This window comes from Medicago sativa, chromosome 6 (genome assembly GCF_051527215.1).
Source record: "Medicago sativa cultivar Bolivia chromosome 6, Bolivia_mono, whole genome shotgun sequence".
Classification (NCBI taxonomy): domain Eukaryota; kingdom Viridiplantae; phylum Streptophyta; class Magnoliopsida; order Fabales; family Fabaceae; genus Medicago; species Medicago sativa.
In genome coordinates this window covers 31846711-31873061 of record NC_140754.1, presented here as the reverse complement: position 1 = coordinate 31873061, position 26351 = coordinate 31846711, and the positions used below count along the sequence as shown (strand labels likewise).

Genomic DNA, 26351 nt, shown 5'->3' with positions numbered 1-26351 from the left:
TAAGTTACACTACTTAAGGGTTTTACCCATTGCAATATGGGATAAAGTCGTTTTTACGGTACATTGCAAACATGCACAATAAGTGTAACAAACATTTCTTTCAAATTGAATTCTCCTTTTTAAAGTAATGTCTACGCATTGTACTTTCTCTATTTTTTTTTTTTCATGGTGTGCAATGTTTGTTGTAAATTAGCGTTGTTGCAATGCTTCACTCTGGAATCTGGATGACAGAGATCAAACTAGTTGTTGCAAATTTTTTTGTGAAGAGATTAAAAATTGGAATGTGGAAGAACAAATCAGAAATTGGAATTATTGAAACCAAACATTTTTTCTCTCTTTTTTTTCAAACCATTAAGTGTGATTCAGCTGGTATATGAATTTGTAAGTGACAAGATTTTAAACCCATAGATGGATGGATCAAAAATGGAAAGTTGTGAAAGTACACCATAGTCGATAGTTTTAAAAAGCAATTAATTAGTTTTTTTTAATAACAATAACAAAATTAAATGAAACTAGTTGATGTAAATATAATTATGTTTTTTGTTAGAAATTTAAGTTCAAGAGTACGTCGATGAAATTCTAGGTACTACTGTACTAGTATAATGAAATTTGCATTGAAAGTAGAAATGGTACAATAATTAGATAAAACGGATGATTGTATCGAATTGATGATTCAAAATGAACAAGACAGCATTGCAAGCACATTTTTAGAAGCACATTCAAAATAAACTAGAAGAAGAAAAAGCCAAAATCCCTTCCCTCAAAAAAAAAAAAAAAAAGAAAGCGAAAATCCCACGTAGCTAGCTTCATAACATTAAAGTTGAAGATAATTTTCCTTCTTGAGGAAAACACTTGTTAAGACCATCTTGGATTGCAAAGAAGCCTTTAGCAACTTGATACCCTGTCACCAAACACAAAAGAAAAAAAATATAAGTAAGACAAACTAGATAAAATTGAAGTACAAATCAGAAATATTTACACATGACTTAGTTTGTTTTTAATTTACCTCATCCATCCCCATCTCAACAACCTTTTCTTCCAAAGTGCCAATCTCTTTGACATTGAACTTGTTCAACAATGTGATGCAAGAAATCGTTGACATGGGCTGAATCACCAAATCATCCATCACCATAAAAGTAATAACATCTTTCACAAACCCACTCTTAATATTGGTGGAAGCTTTATTTTCAGCAACCTTCTTATTTCCGACATAATGTACTTCTTCGTTCATAGCATATCGGACGCAGTCAGGACATGAAGTTGTGTTATCATATGTTACCTGAAAATTGCATTTATATGGGCACATGTATAACTTAGTTTCTTCCTTGTCGCTTCCATTGTCATCATTCTGGGTAAGGAATCCTGCGATTTCAGTTGACGAGCTTTGAGCTCTTGGGTTTAATAGAACCTCTTTAGTTTGGTTTGGTTGCATGTAATTCTGGTTCAGGTTTTCAACGCTCTCATACAGATTTCCTAAACTACCAACCATTCCATTTGTGCCTAGGAGCTTAACCACAGTGTCAATTGGCAAGCATAGCAAATTGAACAGAAAGTCTATTGCAGATTTTGAAGCTTCAGCAAAGAGAACTTTCTCATTCTTTGTATCTATAAGAAGTTTCAATGACACTTTGGTGGTAGAAGAAGAAGAAGACGACATATTGGAATTGAAAGTTATTAGAAGCAATACTAAGGCCATATTCATTTTAGGCTTAAATATGTTATTCGTCCCTGCAAATAGGGGTCGCTTAAAATTTCGTCCCTGCAATCGCTAATCCTTTTTTTTTGCCCCTGCAAAGTTTAATCAGTTAAAAATTCGTCCCTTGACCCAGTTAATGACTGCCACGTCATCAAAATTACCATAATGGCATGAGAATTGACGAAAATACCCCTGGGCTAATTTTTTTTTCATTCAAAAAATTTTTTTTTTCCAAAATTTTGAAAATTCTTTTTAAAATTAAAAAAATCTGAAAAAATAATTAAAAGTCAAAAAAAAATTCGGAAAAAAACTGTTAAAATTAAAACTGAAAAATTTTCGGGAAAAAATCGTAAAAAAAATTCGGGAAAAAACTGAATTTTTTTTTTTTGAAGGAAAAAAAATAAGCCAGGGGTATTTTCGTCAATTCCCATGCCATTTTGTTAATTTGATGACATGGCAGTCATTAACTTGGTCAAGGGACGAATTTTTAACTGATTAAACTTTGCAGGGGCAAAAAAAAAAGGATTAGCGATTGCAGGGATGAAATTTTAAGCGACCCCTATTTGCAGGGACGAATAACATATTTAAGCCTTCATTTTATAGACATAATTTTTTTTGAAAGAACATTTTATAGACATAATTATTATCAGATGTCATTTTCATCTCTTTATCTTTTTCTTTTCTCAATTTAGTTTTTTTTTTTTTTTTATAGTTGACACTTTTTTTTTTATGCCATATTAACAGAACTATCGTTATCAATGACAAAAATATGTGGGTACCACTTGTGTACTATTAAGGTACCAATGATATATATTATTGGTCAATTAAAGTGTGTCACCTACCAATGTTACTTTATAAATGCTTTATTTGATATATTTTTTAAAAAGGTGTACCACGTGACATATTCAAGGCCCAATTGATGGGTTTCAAGCGCGTCAATACGATCACCCATCTTAGGTTTCCTTGGCATCTACACACTAAGGAACGAGGGGAGAATTATCCGGCAGGTCGGACCAATTGATGGGTTTCAAAAGTAAAGAACAGTTTCCTTCAAAAAAAAGTAAAGAACAGAATAAAGAGATGAATATATGATATGGAATGAGATAAAGTTTGTAATTGATAAATCTGAGATCCACAAGTACAGGAATAACATAGAAAGAAAATAACAGAAACAATTGATAGTATCACTATCAATCCCAAAAGCACACAGGCTTCCCCAAATCACTCTAGGTGACCCCACAAAATCATAACAGAATTATTCCTTGCTTGCTACACTCCTTCTATTTTATCTGTTTAAATAGCCATGTTGTGACTCTCATGCCTTCCTTGCCACGTCACCCCCTTTAGATGCTTTTGTCTTCTGCCTACTATAAACTTTCCAGACTCTTGGCTTAGGCCCATATTCAAGGCCCACTTCAATAGTCACGTTTCTATCAGAGTTTCCACGAATTACATTGCGTAGCGTGCTTAGGTGTTACCCAAAACCCCATTGCAGGTGTGTTTATGAGTAGCGGCTGTAGTAGTCTAACAGTGGCTGCTACAGTGAGACAGATATAAAACATGAAATGATAATTGGATTTATTATTTAACTTGTTTATGACTAATTGCAAGTACTTTCCGTCAATGTCATATAGGGAGAGACAAAGGCTAGTCCCGACCAGAATCAAATACTGTATTCGGAGGAGCTGTCACTAGTTTTAAATCAATTTGACTCCATTCAAGACATTCTTCCTGTTCTTTCCGTCATTCCTAAGGTAAATCTAAGCATTTGTGTATTACTCCCTCCGTTTCAAAATGAGTGTCGCTTTAGGCTTTGGCACATAGATTAAGAAATAGAATGAAATAATCATTGGATATAACGCTTTTACTAAACTGCCCTTACTTTATAAGAAAAAGACAATTAAAGTTGCATTGAAAATTGTGTGAGAGAAAATTTGAAGAGGGTAAAGTTGGAAGAAAAAAATTAAAGTTGTATTGGAAATGTAAAGCGACACTCATTTTGAAACAAATTTTTTTGGCTAAAGCGACACTCATTTTGAAACGGAGGGAGTATTTAAGATATGTAGCCGCTGAACCATGTTCGCTAATACAGACGAAACAAGTTGCAAGTCATAAGCAATTACACATATGGACTTTCTTTAATACAGCTGATGCATGACTATATATGTAAATTTCAGCTCCCACCAGAATCCCAGCAGCAATTACTTCAATTGCCAGCTAACTTGGTTCAACAGTTAATATCCCGCGCTGCTGCGAGAACTATCAAAAGGGTGTTTTTGTGATATGGAAGCACTGGAGCTGCTGAAATCATTTTTTTGCTTCTCACTAAGGTGATTTCAAAACATTGAGGAATTGTGACTTGAATTTGCATAGTATATGTTACAATGATTGATTTGGCAAAAAATTCTGTGTCTTCAATTCCATCTTTTCTTAAGTTAATATAAGTGTAAGTCTTTGTACCTTTGCTTTTTCAGTTGGTTTTCGTGTGATTAGGATTCTCTAGAACAATAAATATAATAAAAGTATTTCTTGTTTCTACCAAAAAGTAATAAAGAATGGAAATCATTCATAGTAAAGGTATGTAATTTATGGTTGATATATTCTAGTTATGTATGCGATGTTATTATATTAATATTAAGATTTGAAAAATGCCACACTGCAGGGTTTTGTGCAGCCTCTAGGTTTTTGTGTGTCTTCTTCCGTGGCGGGCAGGGCTTGCTCGCCATTTGTCGTTGGAGATTCCTTGCCAGGTCCTTTCCTTCTTTTCCCTCTTGTATCGCTTCCATTACACGACGCCTAATCAAACTCCGTAGAGAAAGTTCTTCACCCAAGCATTGAGTAATAAAATTGCTCTTTAGGCACCTAGTATTTGCTCATAGGCAGCTCGAACTACTGAAATGCCCCCAACAAAAGTTAATTACCGTTCACTTCTAAACGGTAATGAACTACCGTTCAATGACCCATATCTCATTTTCCTGTTTTCTTATGAACGACAACAAAAGGAGGCGTTCAATGACCCATATCTCATTTTCCTGTTTTCTTATGAACGACAACAAAGGGAGGCTTGAGCGAATAGCCATGAAGCCATCAATGTTATGTTTGATATTGCTTATCTTTCCAGCACTAAAGATATCATTTGGTGGCAAGTTCATGAAAACCATGACACAATCATGACTGTCTTTCTGATCGTTCTTGTTTTATTTTTTTCAAGTACGACTAAGTTGCAATACAATAATACACCTAGTTAACAGCAGCATCGTCACAATCTCATACATACTGACAGCGGCGAACCTAGCTGAAATATTACGCTGGGCAAAATTTAAAGAATTTTTTTTTTAAATCATCATATTAAATATAAAGATAAAATATATTTGTAGTCCAATAAATTATAACTTTTAGGTTTAGTCCAAAAAAAAAAATCAATTTTTCTCTCAATTTAAAAAAGTTGGACAGAAAATTTCAAAAAGTCAATTTTATTCATAATTGATTGTATACTAAATAGACTAATAATGTATACTAAATAGTCCAATATATTATAACTTTGTGATAAGTCACGGCGCTTAATAACTAATTTTAATCAAAGAATTTCCCTAATTCACATGCCAAATTAAAAGTTCTTATTGAGTAGATCAACTCCAAAAAATATTACCTAAAAAAAAATCAACTCCACAAATTTTTATTAAACTTGAAAGCTATTTGGTACTTAAATAATTTCCTGAAACCATAATAAGTTCTGATTGACCGTTTATATATAATGATAGTAATCATTTGTTGGATTTGTGAAATTCATTGTTTATAACTAGTCATTGTTTTATCTTAGTTTTCGGGTGTCAAACATTGATTATGTTTGAACCTTTTTAACCGGTGATATCTTATTTTTTCTTGGGAAGGGAAAAAGTAAGCAAAACCCTTGAGAATCGAGGTCCGGGAGTTGTTTTCGCTACGGGAAGGTGTTAGGCACCCATAACGACTATAGTATCCTATAGGAACCGTCTTTAATTTCTACGCGCGCGCTTTATTTTTAAATGCTATTTTGAAGGAAAATATTAAGCCTAAGAGTTTTTCTAAGTGAAGAATTGGAGGGAGAAGAATGTGTTTGAATTTTTATTTTATTTGAATTGAAGGAATTTTGTCCTTGCCTACGTACCCGTTTAAGGGATCAAATCCGTCGTAGTTCGCTTCCAAAAATGTTCTTGTTTTTGTTGGTTGATTTTAAGTTTGAAAATTGGAATTTGAAGAATGAGAGAGAGAGAGGCCTCAAGGGCATAAGATTGTGAAATTGTGAGGTTGAATTAGTTATTTTGCAAAAGAAAGTCAAAGTTGGAATTAGTTTCATTGATGCTTTTATTAAGAAAATAAAGAGAAAAAATCACTTGGAATGTGTTCCAAGAGTTTATTTGAAAGAAAAATTTGAGTGAGATGGTTCAAGTTTTTTTTGTGTTTGGAAAATTGGAATTTTTTTCTAAGTGTAAAACCTAAGCATACATCTAAACATACAATCCTAAACATACATCTAAACATGCATATCCTAGCCATACATCTAAAGTGAGGTGTGTGCATGTGCCGGTGCTTGTGTCGGTGTACATTATTAGAGTCCATAGTCCTTTACATCATTGGCCTAGATACATTCTATGGTCTTGCAAGAATTTAAAAGCATAAAGTAAAATATTACAATTACAAAATTCCTAAGTGTTACATTCTAAGTCTTGGTAAAAATTTAAATGCACAAGAAATAAAGTGAGGGAGGAGTTGAAGTATGGAATGCTTATGAATGAATGAAACATGAGATGAAATGGTTAGTGGCATAAGGAAGAATAGGGATTGAAAATTATAAGCAAAGAGATACTAAAAAAAAACTAGGCAAAAGTAATGAAATTTCTAACCTAAAAATGGCAAGATATTCCTAAGACTTATCATAATGTTAAGACAAAGGCATGACCTATGATCCTCACATCATGTCAATTTTTCTAAAGGTCTTATCACACTACATAATGAGGATTAGAAGTACACACTCAAGTCAAGAATTATGATAGGTCTTAGGCATATTTGGCACCTTATTCATGCACTAAAGTAATTACATAACTTGTAAAGCAAGGAATCCACAAACCAATTCACAAGACAGTAAAACAACCACAAATTCAGGGGCACATCTATCACAAAATCACATATTAAGTACCCATATCATGCACCAATGTATCATGCTCAAAATCATAGCAAAATTCTTCGAAAAATAACAAGAAAAGTAATCAAGTAACAAAAATTAATACACATGTTTTTATCAAAAACTTTTTATGCAAAAGTATCATAAAGAACATCAAAGAAAATATCAAGAACTCATGGAAATTCATTTGGAATTTTTGCACAAAAATTTGACATGAAGGAGGTGTAAAAAGCAAGATCCAGTGGTGCACATAGCAAGAAAATCAAGAAACAACGAAATTCTGTAAAGAACAAAGGTCCAGGCCCAAACCCTAACAGACTTGGATCACAGGGAGCAAGCACAGCCGTTGGATTGATCCAATTGGATCAACCCTTAGATTCAACGGCTAAGATGCAAAACCAAACGAACCAGGACTGAACCAGGCCGGTTCAGTAGTTTATAAAAGGAATTGTGGACCGGTTCATTTCATTCTACTTCTTCGTTTCTCTCTCTAAGTTAAACCTTAGAGAGAGAAGCTCTCGTCTCTCACCTTATGATCTTCATCTTCTCCGATGGACACAACGACGGAGGTGTGGTGGTTCGCCGGCGGCGCCACCACACCTGAACGTTTTCTGCAATTTTTTTTACATCGTTGTGTTCACCTGAGTTTCCTCTTTACGATTTCGAAATTGGTTTTTTGAAAACAGGCCTGGATTTGAACAGATCTACTCTTGAATCTACATCCTAGGGTTTCAAAATTTTCTTCTAATCTCTTTGAAATTAAACCCTATCTTGACTTATTTTTCACACTGATGATGATTATGGACCTGGATTCATGAAATAAACGGTGAATCTTGGAGGATTTTCATTTTAGGGTTCGGTCTTCAATCTTTTTCAAATCTTTTCGAAATGTTCACTCTGATTCACCGTTTATTCTTGATTTCAAACCTTCGATGATGATTATGAACAAAACGAGAAGGTTTTTTTGAATATACCTGGATTGGATTGGAGATTCGAACGAAAGATCCTTGAGTAAGCTTCTAATTCCTCTGGTAAGCGTTGAACCGAAAATAAATCGGTGAAACTCTCTTTTCCTTCTTCACCGGTTCAAATCTTGCTTCGATCCTCTTCTTCTCACTCTCTTTTACCAAATCCTTCGTGATCGCAAGGAATTCGTTCTTGCAATCGACGAATTCTTGCTTGAATTGCGAAGGTGAGGGTTCGATGATGATGATTTTTGCAGAAAATCACTGAGAATCTTCTGCAAATTCGAACTGGATTTCCTGAATTAAAACTTTTTGCTTTGATCTTCTGAAAGTTTCTACTGATTTTGTATGTATTGTGATGAATTTGGTGGATAATTCGTGTGAATTTCTGAGTTTGTGGTGGTTTGTGATTCTGTTACGGTGGAGAAAGTGGTGGTGGAAGGTTTGTTACGGGGGTTAGGGTTTGGAGAAGAGAGAGAAAGTTTGTTAGGCTTTCTGTGGTGATGTGTCACTGAGTGAATGGTATCTTTTTCTGCATTGATGAGTTGGCCCCTTATATAGGCTGCCATGTGACCTTGGTGGCCAATGGCGTGTTGACATGTGTCCCTGGACTTGCTCTGATTCGAAACTTGACCAATTTTGGACCCAAGGGTCTTTCTGCAATTCCCAGGACTTAAAGGACTTTCCTGCAAAAAATATTAAGGACCAATCTGCAATTTATTGAAATTAAAGGACTGGACTGTAATTGACTCAAAAGGACTTAAAAACTTAAAGGACTAAAAATTAAAAATAGAAAAACCTTAGAAATGACGTAAAAGGACCAAAATGCAATTTCTAACAGTTTAGGGACTAAAATGAAAATAATAATAAAATTGGAATAAAATTGGTAAATTGGAAAAAACGTAAAGTGAAACGATTAAAAATGACAAAACGGACTAAAACGAACCAATGGCTTAAATGAGGTACTTTAAAGTAACCTCTCTCTGCCGAAATTTCGTGTGAAATGACCAAAATGCCCCTGGGGCTAAAACGACTAAAAATGACTCAGATGCAAATTTTAAATGGATTTTTAACAAAGAAATGAAGCAAGAGTTTATACAAGCAATTTAAAAAACTCAGAGACAAATTTTAGGGGCTAAACATGGTTTTAACACTTGAAAAGACTAAAATGCCCCTAGGGGCTAAACTGACTCAACATGACTTCAAATGCAATTTTTTTTGGAAATGGATTTTGACATAGATTTGAAATAAGGACTTATTCAAACTATTTGAAAGGACCCAAACAAATTTTTCAAAGATTGAAAGAAATTTTAATAGGGGAAATGACTAAAATACCCTTCTATGTGAATTTTGCAAGTAATATTGAAATAGGAAGCAGAGAAAGATACAATTGATCAGAGACATGTCAAATGACTTATAATGCAAGAAAAGAAGAATTGAGTTAGTATTTTTAAGCCCAAAATTAGGGTATAACAGTCATGTACTAGGCATATCTCCACTCTTTTGTTATTTATAGATTTATAATAGTTAAGATGTGAGTAACAGGTCCGACTAAAAAAACTTCCGTACCTATGAGTATGGATGTTGAAGTAGTTATTTACGAAGGTACAATTCTAAGTTCTAGTATTTTTGCAAAGGCTAAAACCCACTTTTTGCCCCCTAAGTTTGCAAAAGTTGCGATTTTGGCCCCCTATTAAAAAAAATAGCATTTTTGGCCCCCTTCGTCCAAAAATTACTGAGAAGAGGCCACGTGTCCCAAAAAAGGGGCATAATTGCAACTTTTTCTAAAGATAAGGGGTCTAAAAAGCATATTTCCCTTATGTTAGAGGGTCAAAAGAGCATATTTCCCTAAACATAGGGGGTCACTAATGCTATTTTTTTTAATAGGGGGCCAAAATCGCAACTTTTGCAAACTTAGTGGGCAAAAAGTGGGTTTTAGCGTTTTGCAAATAGTGGGTATGGGAACGCGTACAACAGTACCCTACTCAGACAATATCAATTATGATTATCATCTCTTCTATCTTAGTATGTATGCATCTGAACGGTTTGAATGTATCTATACCAGCACTTTGTGTTAGCACGTATATGCAATAAGAGGAGTCATATGAACACTCGAACATTTACTTTCTTATTCGATGAAATCAATATCGATCTTACACTTTGGAAGTGGATCCCACATAAAGTGATGGGATAGATACATCCATATTTGATCAAATGAGTGACCAAGGTGTAGTAGCAAAAAAGGGAGTGTTGAAAACAAAAGACCCATAGAGCAAACATACATTACACGTTAGCAAAAATTTGTGAGCAAATGTGAACATGATGACTAAAGAGACACCATGAATATGACCTGATACCAAGTCATCGGTCTTCCCTTTTTGGACTGAAGCAGATCACCTCTCTCTGACCCTAGTAAGTTGAATATCTTTATTTATGCATCATTATTTTCAGATATTATAGACAACCCCTTCACAACAATTTAGTAAGATTTCATGGCAGACACTTCAGTGATGTAGGCTCATAGCAAGTCAAACTTTTGGTAAGATTTTTTATTATTAACTATGTTTGCATTGAGGGGATGAGAGGACTTATTTTATTTAAAAGAAAAAATCCAAGAAGATTATAAAATGTTTTTAAAAGTATGTTGAAGTATGATTGGAACGTTATATGATTAAACTAATAGATTGAACTCAAGTATTTAATAAGCTTCATCCTAGAAGAAATCGTTCATTTGAATTTGAGTTCAAATTTAATTTTGGTCAGAACAATTCTTGGTCGGACTTTACCTTAATCCGACCGCACTCAAGATTAAGAGGGCCTCTTCCCCGGAACCGTAAGGTTAAGACCAAAAAATGTTAAAGGATTATCAATCATGTTAATTTTCAGTATTTTAAAATCTCACATATATAAGATTTTGTAGATTAAGTATAATTTGGTTTTCTGGTGACAACGATTGATGTAAACTTGTTCATGGTTGGATAAAAATTTACAGCATGTTTGAAGATTTCATTGCAGGCACTTCACTGCTGTAGGATCGCAAGAAATCAAGGTAAATTATATAAACTTGTTTATGGTGAGATATTTTTATTCATAATTTTTTTTTTTTTTTGAAGGACATCTCAATTAATCATTAAAAACATTGATGTTAAGAAAAGCTTTTCCATTTGAGTACAGTTTGCAATCATGGCATCAACATCCTCATCTTCCTTTACCTATGGATGGAAATATGATGTCTTTCTAAGCTTCACAGGCCAAGATACTCGGCATGGTTTTACTGGTTATCTGTACAAAGCACTGACTGATAGGGGAATTCACACCTTCATTGATGACGAAGAACTTCAACGAGGGGAACAGATTATGCCGTCACTTGTCAAGGCAATTGCAGAGACTAGAATTGCTATTCTCGTGTTCTCTGAGAACTATGCTTTTTCGTCATTCTGTTTAGACGAACTTGTTCACATCCTTGACTTGATTAAGGAGAAGGGTCGGTTGGTTTTGCCCGTTTTTTATGATGTGGATCCATCTGATGTGCGACATCAGAGAGGTAGTTATAAAGAAGCACTTGCTAAACACGAGGAAAGATTTCAAAATGATAAGGAGAAGGTGCTAAAATGGAGGATAGCTTTGAGTCAAGCAGCTGATTTGTCTGGCTATCATTTCAAACATGGGTAATGCTCTAACTTTGTATATTTTTTTACTTTGATTTTCATTTGGCTGTTAATTCAATCTGATTTGAATTTTTGGTGTGTGATGAAGGAATGAGAATGAATATGAGTTTATAGAGAAGGTCATTAAAGGAATCTCCAACATTATTAATCGCATTCCTTTGCATATTGCGGATTATCCTGTTGGATTGGAGTCTCGAGTGCTAAAAGTAACCTCACTTTTAAATGTTGGATCAGATGGAGTCCTGATGGTAGGAATCCACGGTATTGGTGGAATTGGTAAAACCACAATTGCTCGAGCTGTATATAATTTGATTGCTGATCAATTTGAAGGTTTGTGTTTTCTTGATAACGTAAGGGAAAATTCAATCAAACACGGACTAGTGCATCTCCAAGAGACAGTTCTTGATGGTATTGTTGGAAAGAACTATACGAATATAGGAAGTGTCAATAAAGGAATTCCAATAATAAAACATAGGCTTCACCTAAAGAAGGTTCTTTTGGTTCTTGATGATGTTGACAAACTAGAACAGTTGAGGGCCATAGTTGGAAAGTCTGGTTGGTTTGGTCCTGGCAGCAGAGTAATCATCACAACTCGGGACAAGCATTTGTTAACAAGTCACAGGGTTGAAAAATCGTATGAGCTAGATGGGTTGAATATGAAAGAAGCACTTGAATTGATTTGTTGGAATGCTTTCAAAACTGACAAAGTTGATTCAAGTTACGAGAACGTTTTAAGTCGTGCAGTAAGTTATGCTTCTGGCCTTCCATTGGCTTTGGAAGTAATGGGTTCCTACTTGATCGGAAAAAGTATAAAAGAATGGGAATCAGCAATAGATCAGTTTGAAAGAATTCCTGATAAAAAGATCCACGACATACTTAAAGTAAGTTTTGTTTGTTTGGATGAAGATCAGCAGAAGACATTTCTTGATATTGCTTGTTTTTTCAAAGGATGTGATTTGTCATACATCAGAAAAATACTTCAGATTCAGTATGGTTTCTGCCCAGAATATGGTATTGGAGTCCTGATAGAAAAATCTCTCATAAAGATAACTTCGAACAGTCATGTAACAATGCACGACTTGATAGAGGACATGGGCAAAGAGATTGTTCGGCAAGAATCACCGGAGGAGCCTGGAAAACGTAGCAGGTTATGGTTTCCTGAAGATATAGTTCATGTTTTCGAAGAAAATACTGTGAGTAAGACTGATATAGAAGGTTTTGGTTTTTCAAATTTTAACCTATATTGTCTTTTTTATGTTATAAGCTAAACAACTAAATTAAAGTATGATTATGTCGTTGTTTTCCTTATCAAATGTACTTGCAAAAGTACAATAATAGCATCTAGGGTTTAGACTGTTTATCTCATGCCTTGAGAAGGCTCTCAAGGGTTGTATTTATAGCCCTATGGGCCTGATTTATGGTTACTTAAGCCATAAGTAATGAGGGTATTTAGGTCTTTAGGCCGAGCTCTAGAGGCTTCTAGAAGCTGGCTGAGGCGGCGCCCCTGGGTAGAAGGGGTCCCCAGACCCTTTGGGAGGGTTCCTAGGTCCTTCGGAAGATATTGACGGTCCGCAGCCCCCAAGCACGAGTCTTGGGACAAGGCGAAGTGATGAACAAGTACAACTGTTGAGGAGACGCCTTTGACGGGCACGCCAAGGCGTTCCAGAGTCTTTCTTGAGGGCGTTTAAGCCCTTAGGAATATAATGATGGCCATCAAGTATGTAATATTGTCTAATTATATACCATAAATTCCCAAAAATTTATAGATCTTTTGTTGTTGACTTGTGCTTTTGTGTTCAAAGGGAACTTGCAGTATTCAAGTCATAATTCTGGATTTCCCCGAGTTTGAAGAAGTGGTAGAATGGGATGGAATGGCATTCAAGGAGATGAAAAACCTCAAAACTCTGATTATTAGAGTTGGTAGTTTTTCCAAAGGTCCCGAGCATCTTCCAAATAGTTTAAGAGTATTGGAATGGTGGGGATATCCATCAACATCTTTACCTCTTAACTTTCATCCAAAGAAACTCGTGAGATTGGAGTTACGACAGAGTTGCTTAGTGTCACTTGACTTGCTTATGTCAAAAAGGGTAAGTGCAATAATTTATTCTCTCTTTTCTAATATATCTACAAATCCATTTGAACATTATTCATTTTATATTTAATTTTTAATCTTTATTTTGTTTGTATTTTTCGGCAGAAGTTTGTGAACATGAGAGTTTTGAGTTTTGATGACTGTAAGTTTATAACAGAGATACCTGATGTCTCTGGTGCTCCAAATTTAGAAGAATTATCGTTTGAAGATTGCAAAAGTTTAACTAAAATTCACGAATCAGTTGGATTCTTAAATAAACTTAAAATGTTGAATGCTGATGGCTGTAGCCGGCTTGGGACTTTTCCACCGTTAAAGTTGAGCTCTCTTGAAAAACTCAAGCTTTCATCGTGTTACCGTCTGAAGAAATTTCCAGAAATATTAGGAAAGATGGAAAATATAACAATGCTTGATTTACGGGACACTCCGATAAAAGAACTTCCATTTACAATTCACAATCTCACCCGGCTAGAAAGAATAGTACTGATTAGTTGTGGAGTTGTTCAGTTACCAAGTAGTATTTTTGTGATGCCGGAACTTCATCAGTTAATTGCTGGGGAATGTACGTTGTTATTACCAAAATCAGCCAATTTTAAAGCACAAGCGTGCTCAATGGTCTTGAATTTAGGTCTTTCAGGCTGCCACGTATCAGACGATTTCCTTCGAATTGGTCTCCCTTTGTTTTCTAATGTGAAAGAGTTGTACCTATCGCAGAATAAATTTACAACTCTTCCTGCATGCGTCAAAGAATGTTACTTTCTAACCAAAATTCATTTGGATGGTTGCAAGAATCTCAAAAGAATCTGTGGAGTTCCACCAAACATGGAAACATTATCTGCAAAATGGTGCACGTCCTTGATAGTTTTAGACCTCAAACTTCTTCCTAAAGGTGTCAAAGTATGTCACTTTTTGCGTACACTTAGTTTGGATAACTGCGGGAATCTTCAACAAATTAGAGGATTTCCGCCCAACATAATATCTTTCTCTGCAATAAACTGCCTTTCCTTAACTTTCTGGTGTAGAAGCATGTTACTGAATGAGGTTCTTATTTTTCTATTTCTTATGTATTTGATTTGATAATACTCTACAATATATATGTTTTTTAATGTTTGAATCGATTAATATTATCAGAAACTGCACATGGAGGGCAGCAACAAGGAGTTTCACCTGCCAGAAAGACGTATTCCAGTGTGGTTTGATCACCAAGTCTATGGTCATGATGCATCAATTACTTTCTGGTTTCGTCAAAAGATCCCTGCAATATCTCTCTGTCTTGTTGTTCGAGCCGGTTCATATGAAGAAATTATTCAGCCCAGATTTATCATCAATGGGAGTCGAGAAACAGATGAATTAGAGCTAAATTTCGAAGACAGTGGCCATGTGCAGGACAGAGTAGAAGATCATATAATAATTTTTGATATTAAACAGATACCATTAGATTCCACGGATGTTATTTTTGAAAACGAATGGAATTGTGTGGAGTGTACACTATTTTGCCTCAGAAACAAACTTATCATTGATAAAATTGGAATTAGTGTATTCAAACAAGGAATCAACCTGGAAGACATCCGTTTCGCCAATCCAGATTTGCCGAAAGATAAAATTCAAATCAGTGTATTCAAACAGCAACTGCCAAGCCACAACTCGAAAGGTCAAGGAATTAAAAGAGTTTTTCACAGACATCCTATGAATGCCGACCAGCTTATGGACGATGAATTATTTTATTTTTTGTGTATATTGTCATGGAATTGGCATAGAAAGACCGACCCTTATTTCTGTCATTTAGGGGAGTATGGTCACAAGATTCTTGATATTTTTTGCTTTATTTTCCTCCTTTTAGTTTTCATATGCATATTATATTATTTAGGAAAAGGTCTATCATCATACCTGTAATCAGCAAATCTCCTCAGTTATGAGATATTGTTTACACCTTGTAGCGCTATTATAGACAACTTGTTTCTATTAAATATAACGTCTTATTCTGTATAGAACCTTAATTCTACTATGAATGGTTTATTAGTTTAATGAAGCTTTTTATTTTATATTTACTCTCAAAAGCTTCTCTTTTGGATGCAGTCTTCATGTTTAAGACTCACCAGATCTGAGAATATTTGAAGCAGTGTCATGCTTCAATTAAGTGAGTGGTTGTCTGGTTGTATGATTGTCTTTTTGTGCTTACCTAAATCAATTTTTGGAATTGCAATTCCTGTGCTCTCATGTTCAGTCAATTTTGAGGTCTTAGTCCAATCATTTTTCCTACGTGTATTCTTATGTCTTTGATGGCTGTTAACTTCAATCAGTTTAATTTTGGTTAGTAGGGTTTTGATATTGAGGCCAGTTAGAGAAAATAAATGGTGGTTGAAAATAAGAACACGAGAGCATGGAATCCACATGTACTATATTTTTTTACCATGTCTTAGTACGAAGTGATCATCGTCGTTTAAGAGAGATTGATCTTCATATGGGAATCTGTAGGGCACAACACACAAGGTGAGTTCTATTCTCTGTTTGAATCTTTTTTAACACGCAAGAGTCAGGATCGAAGCTATGACTACTTGCTTAAGGGGGTTCAAATCCCTTACCACTTATACAAATCAATTGTTGATCACAAGGACTATATCTACGAATAATTAAACCATAATAAAGATATGGAATGAAGAAAAACTTTCAATTTAAGGAAGAAAATGCTATCATTTATTTGAAATTATACAAACCTATAACTGCTTGAAACTTTTGCATAAAAATCTAAACATGCCTATTGTAAAAAGCAAATATATTTTTGTAAATCCAGTTTTTAGCAGATCTTCTTTAAAATCCTGTCCTAATAAGGTTTCATGACAATCTCTCCGTGCCAAAAGAGATAAGCCCTCAGTAAAGATAACATCTGAAGGCGCAGATGCGAAAATGGTAATGAAGGACATTCTTTCATTTACACTAACAGAAAAGATACATATTGTTTGCCATTAACAATTTAGCTTCTATTTTGCAACTGCATTTAACTTCTCCTTTCTAACATGCCTTTCATGATAACCGTTGCATGGTTGATTTGTGAGGAAAATAATTTGTTTAAGAATTTGCAAAGGTATTTGCTTTCATGATAAAGTCTTTGTTCAAGAATTTCTCCCCCGTGCCATCCACGTGACCCTGTACGAAATGCCCACCCATTCTACTAACCGGTGTTACTTCCCTTTAAAGATTAACCGGCGATCCAGGTTCCAATTCAACCAGTGAGGTCTTCCTTAGTGTTGAATTTTGTCACGGTGAGACACGTACCATTGACAGTCTCCGAGGCTGACACCGTTAAGAACCGTCTTTGCCTCGACCTTTAAGTCGAAACCACCTTCTGAGGCCACTCCGAGTTGCTAGACGGTACCCATTTCTTCTACGAGGCTGGTAAAGAGGCATTGGATGGGACGGTGAATGGATTTTCGTGAAGATGATGGAAGGAAGAAACACGTAGGAAACTTTAACTCAGAATTGATGCCTATTACATGGTTTCTGGCCGCTAGGTCATTAATTCGTAATTGTCTACAGTGGTTAACAATGTATTCCCTAAACTACACTAACCATTATATGTATCAGTACATACCAAAATTGAGATAAGTATAAGCTTGATCATAGTATTAAAATCAGTTATTCTTGAATTTTCATAAGCTAGAGACAACACAAGTTCATCAATTGTCCACAAAAATGAAATTCAGTCCAAATTATTTAATACAAACTAAGTAGAAATTGAGATTCCAAATGAAAGAGTAAAGAGTAAATTGACAGATAATTCCTAATCTAATTCAGAATTTCTAAAAATTGAAGTAATCCGAGATCTTATATCATATATGAAATCAAACGTAATGGTAAATAAGCGGAAAACTTTAAAATGAAATATAAGAAATGGAAACTCAACTAAATATTCTGAAACGGAAAGATGATGGTATAGATAGAAGATTCAATCATTGAGATGGGTATCGTACAGCAGAAGAGGATGAGGAGTCGATGATTTCTGAATGATGAAGATCGAGAGTGATCAAAGAGAATGTGTGCGTGTTTTAGTTCGGAAGTCAATCAATGTGGTTTTAACTCCCGACAAATTTGATAGCAAGTTTTCAATAGAAATCTTATATTTTCTTGTAGTGTGCTTATTGCTAGAGACTGCCATTCCTTGAATTTATGGCGTAGTACATGTTACTGAATGAGGTTCTTATTTTCTCAATTCTCATTTATTTGATTTGATAATATTCTACAATTTTTAATTTTCTTAATTATCAGTAATTGCATGCATTGGGTGGGAACAAGGAGTTTCACTTGCCAGAAAGACGTATTTCAGAGTGGTTTGATCACTTGTTAAATCCGACACATTCTGGTTTCGTAAAAAGATGCCTACAATAAACTAGCATCAATTACTTTCTGGTTTCATAAAAAGATCCTTACAATATCTCTTATGACTTGTTGTTCAATCCGAGACATTTGAAGAAATTATTCAGCCCATGTTTATCATCAAAGAAAAAAGAAAAACAGGTGTATTCGAGCTACAATTGTAGGAATTATTCAAGAATGCAGTTTTTTTTGTGGTTTATTTTCCTATGTCCGGTTCACAAATTAATTAACAAGTATTTTATTTCTACTTAATTGAATCTTTTCTTTGAAATACAAACTTTACATCATGTTAATTTTTTGGAGCTGCCACCGTTGTACTCTCATATTTAATTCAATTTTGAGGTCTTTTAATCCAATTATTTTCTTATACATATATTTCTATTGTAGATGGCTGTGAAAAATAAAGAAAATAAAGAAAATGCAAAGTTGCAGACAGAGTGCGAAACCAATTCTACATTAACGATAGATTTTTACACGTTGTGTTACATTACTAACAAGATAAAAATGTATTACATTACTAACAAAGTGCGAACAATGTAAAGTTGTATACTTACTTCCTCAGGTATAATCTACCACTTGAGTTATTGCTTACAGATATCAGAAAGTTAAATTTTCTTTCTTCTATTGGAAAATATTAAATCAATAATTTATCAATGTACTATGATTTCTCATCCTCAGGCTGTATTTTCATCAATTTACTTGTATCCTTCTGTTTGTTAAGACAGTCCAAAGTCCAAACCATCTTTGAAATAATTTAACATATCGTGTACAACATGAATTAATCTTTTTGAATTTATTCCCAAGCAAATCATGTTCTAATAAGGTTTCCCTTTACTAATTATGTCCCTATCATGGTGACATTATTTTATCATTCTCGTATTTCTCTGCAATTACTCTGCTGTAACTCTATCAGTATTGTCAATTGTCATAAACTAACTATCTTAAGCTTTTTGGTGAAAGAAACATAAATAAATTTTTGTTGTATGTGTAAAATGATCCCTTAAACAAGCGCTTTTGGGGTTGAAATGTGAACATAAATACATTTTAATTCCACCGGTCAGGTGCTGAATTCCGTTAGACAAATACATTTTTTGGGCTCTGACTAATCTCAAGGAGGCCGTTCTGATGGTGTGGTCGGTGATATGAGTACTGAACTAAGTGTTCTTTTAGGTTACGGATGGTGGAGAACAAAACTGAATGGAGAAAAGGCAAACGATGGCTACGGATAAAAGTAAAATCAGAACAGGCTGCAACTAAGGAAGCAAAGGACATATTTAACCTCCGAGTGTTCAATGTTTATAACAAGAGTTCCAACACCTAATGCTATGACAAAAAACTACACCTAATATTTGTAGTTTACAAACAAATAACTAACTACATCTATGAAACTTTTGTATGTTATTTACAATGCATGTGAAAGCCTACTAAGCTTTATATATTATACGGAAGCAAAAAGCCAAAAACTGCTTCAAATTTAAATTTTGAAACACTCTTCCAATATGATCATAATGTGAACTTCTAAAGCTTCTAGGAAAATTACAGTAAAAAATTCAGTGAAGTCATGTTTCCATTGATGATTGAGTTCTCACTGACTGCTTTGCAGAAATATCTAGAAGTCAATAAATAACGCTATAACAGCAGGCATAGCAATATCTGAATGTCATTGCATTGTGTTTTTGAGTAGCAGCCAAATAGTGGCTTCTGCTACACTCAAAATCAAGCGTTGTGTAGCAGCAGAATCAGTATACACAATTTGACTCCTAAGGCTAGTCCCGAATCCTGACCAGAATCAGTTTCACTGCATTCAAGACATTCTTCCTGTTCATTCCGTCATTCCTGAGGTAAATATATGTTACTGAACCATTTCCATAAATAATTTCACATTTTGATATTCTTCATTACTTCTGATGCACGGCTATATATGTAAATTTCAGCTCCCAGCAGCAATTACTTCAACTGCAAGCTAACTTGGTTCGACATTTAATATCCTGCGCTGCTGTGAGAACTATTATGAGGGTGTTTTTGTGATTTTCTCTTTCCTTCTCAGTAAGATAATTGGATAACATTAAGAACCTCTGACTTAAATTTTCATATTTTCTTAAATTAAATTATTAGTCTTAATTTATTTTTATAGACCAAGATATTTCTAAGTAGAATGCATGAGAAAAATGACACATGTATTTTTTACTTGCAGAATACTTCACCAATGTTTATTGCATAAATAATACAGAGAATACAAAAGGAATTGCAAGTTGAAAACTCAATTCAACAAGAGACTATTACATAAGAAATCACATAACCATATATTACAAAGATACACCCCGTCAATCTATTTCTGATAGGATAGTTTCTCCTCGCCCCTCAACTTCTCTCAAAACACACAATTTGTCCAAATTACAAAATCCAGACGTGTAAAATCGAGTGTCTTTTGCAAGTCCGAATTTTGTGATCAAGACAAATCAAGTGTTTTGAGACATGTTGGAGAGGAGAAATCATCTTACTAGATTTACAATGCAAAATAATTCACAAAACATTCATAAAAGTGGAGAAACCATTCATCTTCCTAGAGTTAAAGAATTATTACCAATTAATCTTTGAGCCACCATCTGCATTTCACGTAAATATCATCCACTAGATTGTTCAAGAACTTGAAATAAGCATGTCGCCAAGAACGCTTGATTAGGATTGAACCAAATACTCCCCAAAAGCCTATAATAAATCCGAATGTCAGGCTTATGTAAAATCCACGATTGAGAAGCAAATCTTCATAGTCTTGAATTTTTCCTTTTGGTTCACGTGGTGGCTCCCTTTCAACGCACAATTTTACAAGTGGTGCTCCACAAAGATCAAGATTATCTTCGTAACGTGAGGCATCAAAACTTTGTAGTTGTGTACTCTTTGGAATTTCTCCCGATAATTGATTATGTGACAAATCTAACACACTGAGCCGGTCTATTTGGGAAAGACTAGAAGGAATTGAACCAAACAACTTATTTTGTGACAAATCAAGAAAGTCAAGTGATGTTAACCTTCCGATGTTTGAAGGAATTTTCCCTGTCAAGTTGTTTCTTGATAAATTTAGAGAGACCAATTGAATCAAATCTGCTATTTCAGGTGGAATCTCTTCTGAAAAGTGATTGCTTGAGAGATCTATGCTTTTTAGAAGAAGCAATGCATTGTTGTTGAACAGTTGTTCTACACCTTTCCATGTCAAGAATATATTCAATTGATAGTCACGGACAGGTTGCCAAGTGTCACCGATGATACTAAAAGAATGATCGGTAAAATCTTGGGATGAAGCTTTTTGAGTCATTGAAGTGAAATTTTTAATGCATTTAGGAATTTTTCCAGATAGATTGTTGAATGAGAGATCAAAGAGTTGAATGTTTTGAAGATAGCAAAGTTCAAATGGTATACTTCCAAAGAAATGATTCCTATGTAAGCTTAAAACCTGCATCTCTTTTAATTTGCTTCCAATCCAATAAGGGACGAGTCCTTCTAATCTATTTTCTCTCAAATCTAGCATTAATAACTTTGTGCAGTTCATTAAGGAGAAAGGGATCTCCTCTGTTAAGCTATTGTTCCTCAATATTAATGCTCGCAGTTTTACAAGTGATCCCATTGAAGTTGGAATCTTCCCTGAAAAATTGTTGTGGCTCAAATCTACATAAACTAATGACTTGAAATTGTTCCAACAGTCTGGAATTTGTCCAGAGAATTGATTATCCGAAATGTCAAACTGAGCTAACCTTTCATCTATACCATTTGCACATAGGAATGGACGAGAATCTGAGAATTTATTTTTTGATAGATTAATAAGTCCAGAACCTCGTAGAAATGGTGGAATGGGCCCTTCAAAATCATTTGATGAAAGAGATAAAAAAGAACAATGATTTTTTACTTTTAAATTTGGAATTGATCCCTTGAGATTGTTGTTTGAAATGTTTATTGTATCGCACAATTGAAATGATAGATTATCCCAAAACCACTCGGGAACATTATCTGAAATTCCAGCAATAGAAATATCAAGATATTGCAAGTACTTTTGAGTCTTAATCCACTTAGGAAATGTAGGTCCAAGTATGCAGGATCCCAATCTTATAGTGTCCAGTTGAAAAGGCGGGACCCAATTTTCGGTAAATCTCAATGCTAGTGAATTGTCTGACAAGTCTAAATCCTTTAACATTGACATACCAGAAAAATGAAAGTCAGAGATTACACCATTTAAAGCGTTCGACTCCATTCTTAGTGCCCTTAGTTTAGTTGGAAATCGAATATCTTCAAATATCTTCCCGTTTAGGCTATTTTCAGAAATATCAAATATTTCCAAAAATGAGAATAATGAGAGATCAGGTAGTGTGCCATTGATTTTATTACTGCTTAGATCTAATTGTTGAAGTGAGTATCTTGCACATCTAGGTAAGTGATGGATTATTACTTGAAGCTCACCACTGAAACTGTTGTTGGACAAGTTCAATGATTTCAACTTACATGCATTCATCCAAAATGATTTTGGAATTTCCCCTTCTAAAGAGTTTGATGTGATGGATAAATTCTCCAACTGAAATGGCAAGCTACCACCTTCAGGAATCTTTCCACTCATCTTATTACGAGAAAGATCCAATGTTTTCAATGATGTGAATGCAGAAAGGTCGGGTAGTGTTCCAGTGATTCCATTAGCACGGAGATCTAACACTTGAAGTGAGTTTCTAACACAACCACTAGCCAAATTTTGAAGAATTGTTTGAAGATCTTCTGTGAAATTGTTTGCATTCAAATCTAGCGAGCGTAAGGTGCATACATTCATGAAGGATTTTAAGAACGCACTTTTCAATCTATTACCTGATAGGTCAAGTATCTCAAGGGACTTCATCACTATGCCATAGTTACTTGATGGAGGAGCCTCCAAGAGGTTGTGAGAAAGGTCAAGCTCAACAAGATTGGAACTTATGTCTGACACCCACTCTAAAATCAAAGATGACGCAAAGTTGTTCCAAGAGAGATCAAGGATAGAAAGAGAAGTGGAAAAGTTGAACTTGGATTGACTCAAGGAATGGATAAAATGATCAGAAAGGTTACAATTACTTAAACTTAGTTCTCTCAGTTTTGGTAACTTACCAACCATTTTCAACCGATTATTAAATTTATCAAGATTAGATATTGACATTAGATGAAGATGGGTTAAAGAAGTAAGATTAGACAACCACTGACCTCCACTATGATCCCCATTGTCAATTGTCAATGGGGATAAAGCTCCAAGATAAAGCTCTTGTAGATTCGTAAGCTTTCCAAGTTGAGATGGAATGCTTCCTTCCAAGTCATTGTAGCTGAGATCAAGAAATTGCAAGTTGGAGAGATTTCCAAGTTGAGATGGAATGCTTCCTTCCAAACCATTCCAGCTGAGATCAAGAAGTTGCATGTTGGAGAGATCTCCAAGTCGATGAGGAATCAAACCATCTAGTAGATTCCACGAAAGATTCAAGTATTTCAAATGTGAAAGAGACTCAAGTTGAATAGGAATTTGTCCTCCAAATTTGCAATATGAAAGATCGAGGTATCTTAGGTTTCTTAGAGATCCAAAGAAACTTGGGATATAAGTGTTGTAAAAATCATTTCCAGCGAGGTTCAAATACCTTAATTGCTGCAACTCTATCAGTGACTTGTGGATATCACCACTGATATAATAATTATTATACTTTCCATGAAGGTCGAGCATAAGTACATGACCAGTGAGGTTGCTGCAACCAACTCCCTTCCATTGGCAGCAATCAGCGGTCGTCCAAGATGACAACATGTTGTCATATACATCAATTACGCCAGCCTTAAATTGAAGGAGAGCCTGCCTCTCACTTTGAATGCACCTAACAACCACTTTTGAGAAAACAAGCTGGTCTGCTTGCAACAACAAACACATGAGAAATACGGCTTGAATCAATTTCATACAAAATGGATTCATAATTGACATTGTACTCATCACAAGTTATGTATTTGATTATTGGTTTTGTGTACTTATTTACATTGCCAATAGCCGAATTTATAACCATTGGAAAAACAAAAGATATTATAAATAATCCTTCAAAAAAAAAAGATATTGTAAATAAATAAATAAGAACATGTGAAATAGATGTCAATTAAGTATGCGTGTGGACCTTTTTGTCAACTATGCGTAGGCACTCCTTTCACATATGAAATACAACATTTGTACCTTGATTATAGTACTTGTACTCTGGATAGCATTTGGGTGACAAAAAGTTGGTGACATTGGTGACATTGACCAATCACAATATCATGATCTTTGTATAGGGAGAAAAAAGCCACTTGTGACATTGTAATTGGCCAATGTCACAAATATCAACAATTTTATGTCACCCTAGTGCTATCCGTTGTACTCTCATGTTCAATTGTGAGGACTTTTAGTCCTATTGTTTTTGTATACATGTATTCTTCTATCGGGTATAATGAGGCAAGTGAGTTAAAATAGAGAAAAAAAGAAATTAGGATGAAGACAAGAACATAAATGATGTGTAAAGTTCTCATGTGTATTATATTTTCGTTTGAGTAGTAAAAGCATCATTCACATTAACATTGGCTAATCCCTTGTCATAAACGTGTGGCTTCAAGAGAAGGGGGACTTTTTTTCACCGCCCTTACTGAAATAACACAAGAAGAGAATGATTGTACTTCTTGCAAGTACAATGGAGAAAAAATATTATTAATAGTTTGAAATTAGAGACATCTAGATTCAAGTTGAAATTTATATGTGAAATTCTAGAAGTGTTTTAATCGTAGGAAAATAGTGAAATGATTAGAAGTGAGTCTTAATTAGAAAGTGCTAAAAATAATTCTTGAGTCTAGACTTATCTACCGTTATATGAGAACAATTCTAGTTGTTTTTAGAGGAATAGATTTATAGCATTTTATTAGATATCAAATCGCAAATATATGGATGTAACAAAAAATTATATATAAATACATGATTGTATATCAATTAATGATGAAATCTAGTTTAATATGAGCCTACCTTTACTAAGGTATGAGCGACTACATTAATTTGTCTTGACTAAACTCGACATGAATGTTTTGAAAATAAAAAGTATAAGATTGTTTATTTTATAACCATTCATAATAATTCAAAATTTAATAATATTTTTGCTTCCTGCTTGACAATTGTCTAATACCTTATTTGAAAAATTTAATAATATTTTTGCTTCCTGCTTGACAATTGTCTAATACCTTATTTGAATTAAGAGTAATTCATATTATCTAGTTGAAGGTCAGATAACATGATAGAGTTTCAATGCCTCCCCAACCTCCATAGGACACATTTGGGAGTGCCAAAGAGTCTTGTCAAGCACAAAACTACAAGTTTCGTCATAAGATACACATACCAATACTCACCTTATTTTGATAGGAGGAATATGAAGCGTATATGATGCATTTTCGTAAAGCTGGTTTCGACCACCTCCGTGCATATGCACTATTCCGTCCTGATTGTAGATTATGTGTTCCACTGTTTCTGCTTTGTTTTATCCCATTGGCAAGCTTCCAGTATTTAAGTAAGTGATTTGCTCGCTCCAAAACCCGGCTGCTTGGCTCGTCTACATGCGGCCAAAGTCTCATGTTCTTACTCTTCCATAAACTCCATAAAGTAGTTGCAAAACACTCACTTTGAGATGTATGAAGGCGTTGCAACAGTAAGAGCACACTCTCAAGTCTCAAGTCAATACCACCAGACTAATTCAAGTGGGTTTTTCAACTTCCTCCATATTATAATGTTGTTGGAGTACCTCACCCTCTCCCAGCTTTATCCGGTATATGCTATTATCTTCAACTTGCATGTTCAGCTTCTCTTTGTTCACCCCTTTCAGCACCGTTTCCACACAACTCATTCAACTTGGATAATATAGACCTCGCCAATTTGCACCCTCCAGACACCAAAGCACACACACTTATTACACAACCTATTGCTACCGTCTCTATTTCCTTCATTTTAACTTCTTTTACATCTTAATTCATGCATCAACACTATATATCACAAATGGTATATAAAATACTTCCTCTACGGTTTACATCAAAATATCTTATCTTATTGATCGAGTGACACAAATTAAAAAATAGATATAAATAAAAGAAAGAGAAATGATATGATGTATTCAAATTTTTTTTTTTGGTCAAGATGATATATTCACCTTTACCATACGTATAAATGAAGAATATTAAATTTTGAATGATATAACTGATATTAATGAAAGAATGCAATTGAAAGGTTGGTGATTATTATTGTATAAGGTATGTTATTTGAACAATCATTTATGAGATAATTTATGTGACAATCAAAAATATACAAAGAAAAGTGGATATTGATTTGAAAATCAAAGCAATAGAGAGAAAGTAAAAACAC

The 26351-nt window shown here is 34.4% G+C and overlaps 3 protein-coding genes and 1 long non-coding RNA gene across 7 annotated transcripts; 2 read left to right on the top strand and 2 right to left on the bottom strand.

The window, feature by feature from the left end:
- Nucleotides 1-590: 590 nt before the first annotated feature.
- On the bottom strand, nt 591-1699 carry LOC146914547 (uncharacterized). Its single transcript, XM_085717379.1, has 2 exons — nt 1007-1699; nt 591-901 (listed from the first exon to the last, which is right to left on the bottom strand). The coding sequence occupies exons 1-2, from the start codon at nt 1694-1696 to the stop codon at nt 815-817; spliced, it is 777 nt and encodes a 258-aa protein (XP_085573505.1). The 5' UTR covers nt 1697-1699; the 3' UTR covers nt 591-814.
- A 1630-nt stretch (nt 1700-3329) lies between these two features.
- Nucleotides 3330-4269, top strand: LOC146914546 (uncharacterized). The gene is made up of 2 exons (XR_015014289.1): nt 3330-3450; nt 3874-4269. It is a non-coding gene; the product is annotated as an uncharacterized LOC146914546 (long non-coding RNA).
- A 5922-nt stretch (nt 4270-10191) lies between these two features.
- LOC146914545 (TMV resistance protein N-like) lies at nt 10192-15587 on the top strand. Of its 4 annotated transcripts, none has more exons than XM_085717376.1 (7): nt 10192-10361; nt 10815-10871; nt 10997-11490; nt 11579-12683; nt 13293-13577; nt 13688-14620; nt 14711-15586. In XM_085717376.1, exons 3-7 carry the CDS (start codon nt 11006-11008, stop codon nt 15470-15472), a joined length of 3570 nt encoding a protein of 1189 aa, XP_085573502.1. In that variant the 5' UTR covers nt 10192-10361; nt 10815-10871; nt 10997-11005; the 3' UTR covers nt 15473-15586. The 4 variants fall into 4 exon arrangements, with proteins under 4 accessions (XP_085573502.1, XP_085573503.1, XP_085573501.1 ...); XM_085717377.1 differs by having other exon boundaries at nt 10237-10361; nt 10838-10871; XM_085717375.1 differs by having other exon boundaries at nt 10239-10361; nt 10838-10895; nt 13691-14620; nt 14711-15587.
- A 4543-nt stretch (nt 15588-20130) lies between these two features.
- On the bottom strand, nt 20131-23982 carry LOC146914544 (receptor-like protein EIX2). Its single transcript, XM_085717373.1, has one exon. It carries the CDS (start codon nt 23922-23924, stop codon nt 20538-20540), a length of 3387 nt encoding a protein of 1128 aa, XP_085573499.1. The 5' UTR covers nt 23925-23982; the 3' UTR covers nt 20131-20537.
- Nucleotides 23983-26351: the final 2369 nt, after the last annotated feature.

Coding starts and splice junctions, on each gene's coding strand:
- LOC146914547 (XM_085717379.1), bottom strand. CDS start 1,696: ATGGCCTTAGTATTGCTTCTAATAACTTTCAATTCCAATATGTCGTCT. Junction 902..1,006: donor TTGAGATGGGGATGGATGAG/GTAAATTAAAAA, acceptor GTTTGGTGACAG/GGTATCAAGTTGCTAAAGGC.
- LOC146914545 (XM_085717374.1), top strand. Junction 11,491..11,578: donor GGCTATCATTTCAAACATGG/GTAATGCTCTAA, acceptor TGTGTGATGAAG/GAATGAGAATGAATATGAGT. Junction 12,684..13,292: donor ATGTTTTCGAAGAAAATACT/GTGAGTAAGACT, acceptor TTGTGTTCAAAG/GGAACTTGCAGTATTCAAGT.
- LOC146914544 (XM_085717373.1), bottom strand. CDS start 23,924: ATGAGTACAATGTCAATTATGAATCCATTTTGTATGAAATTGATTCAA.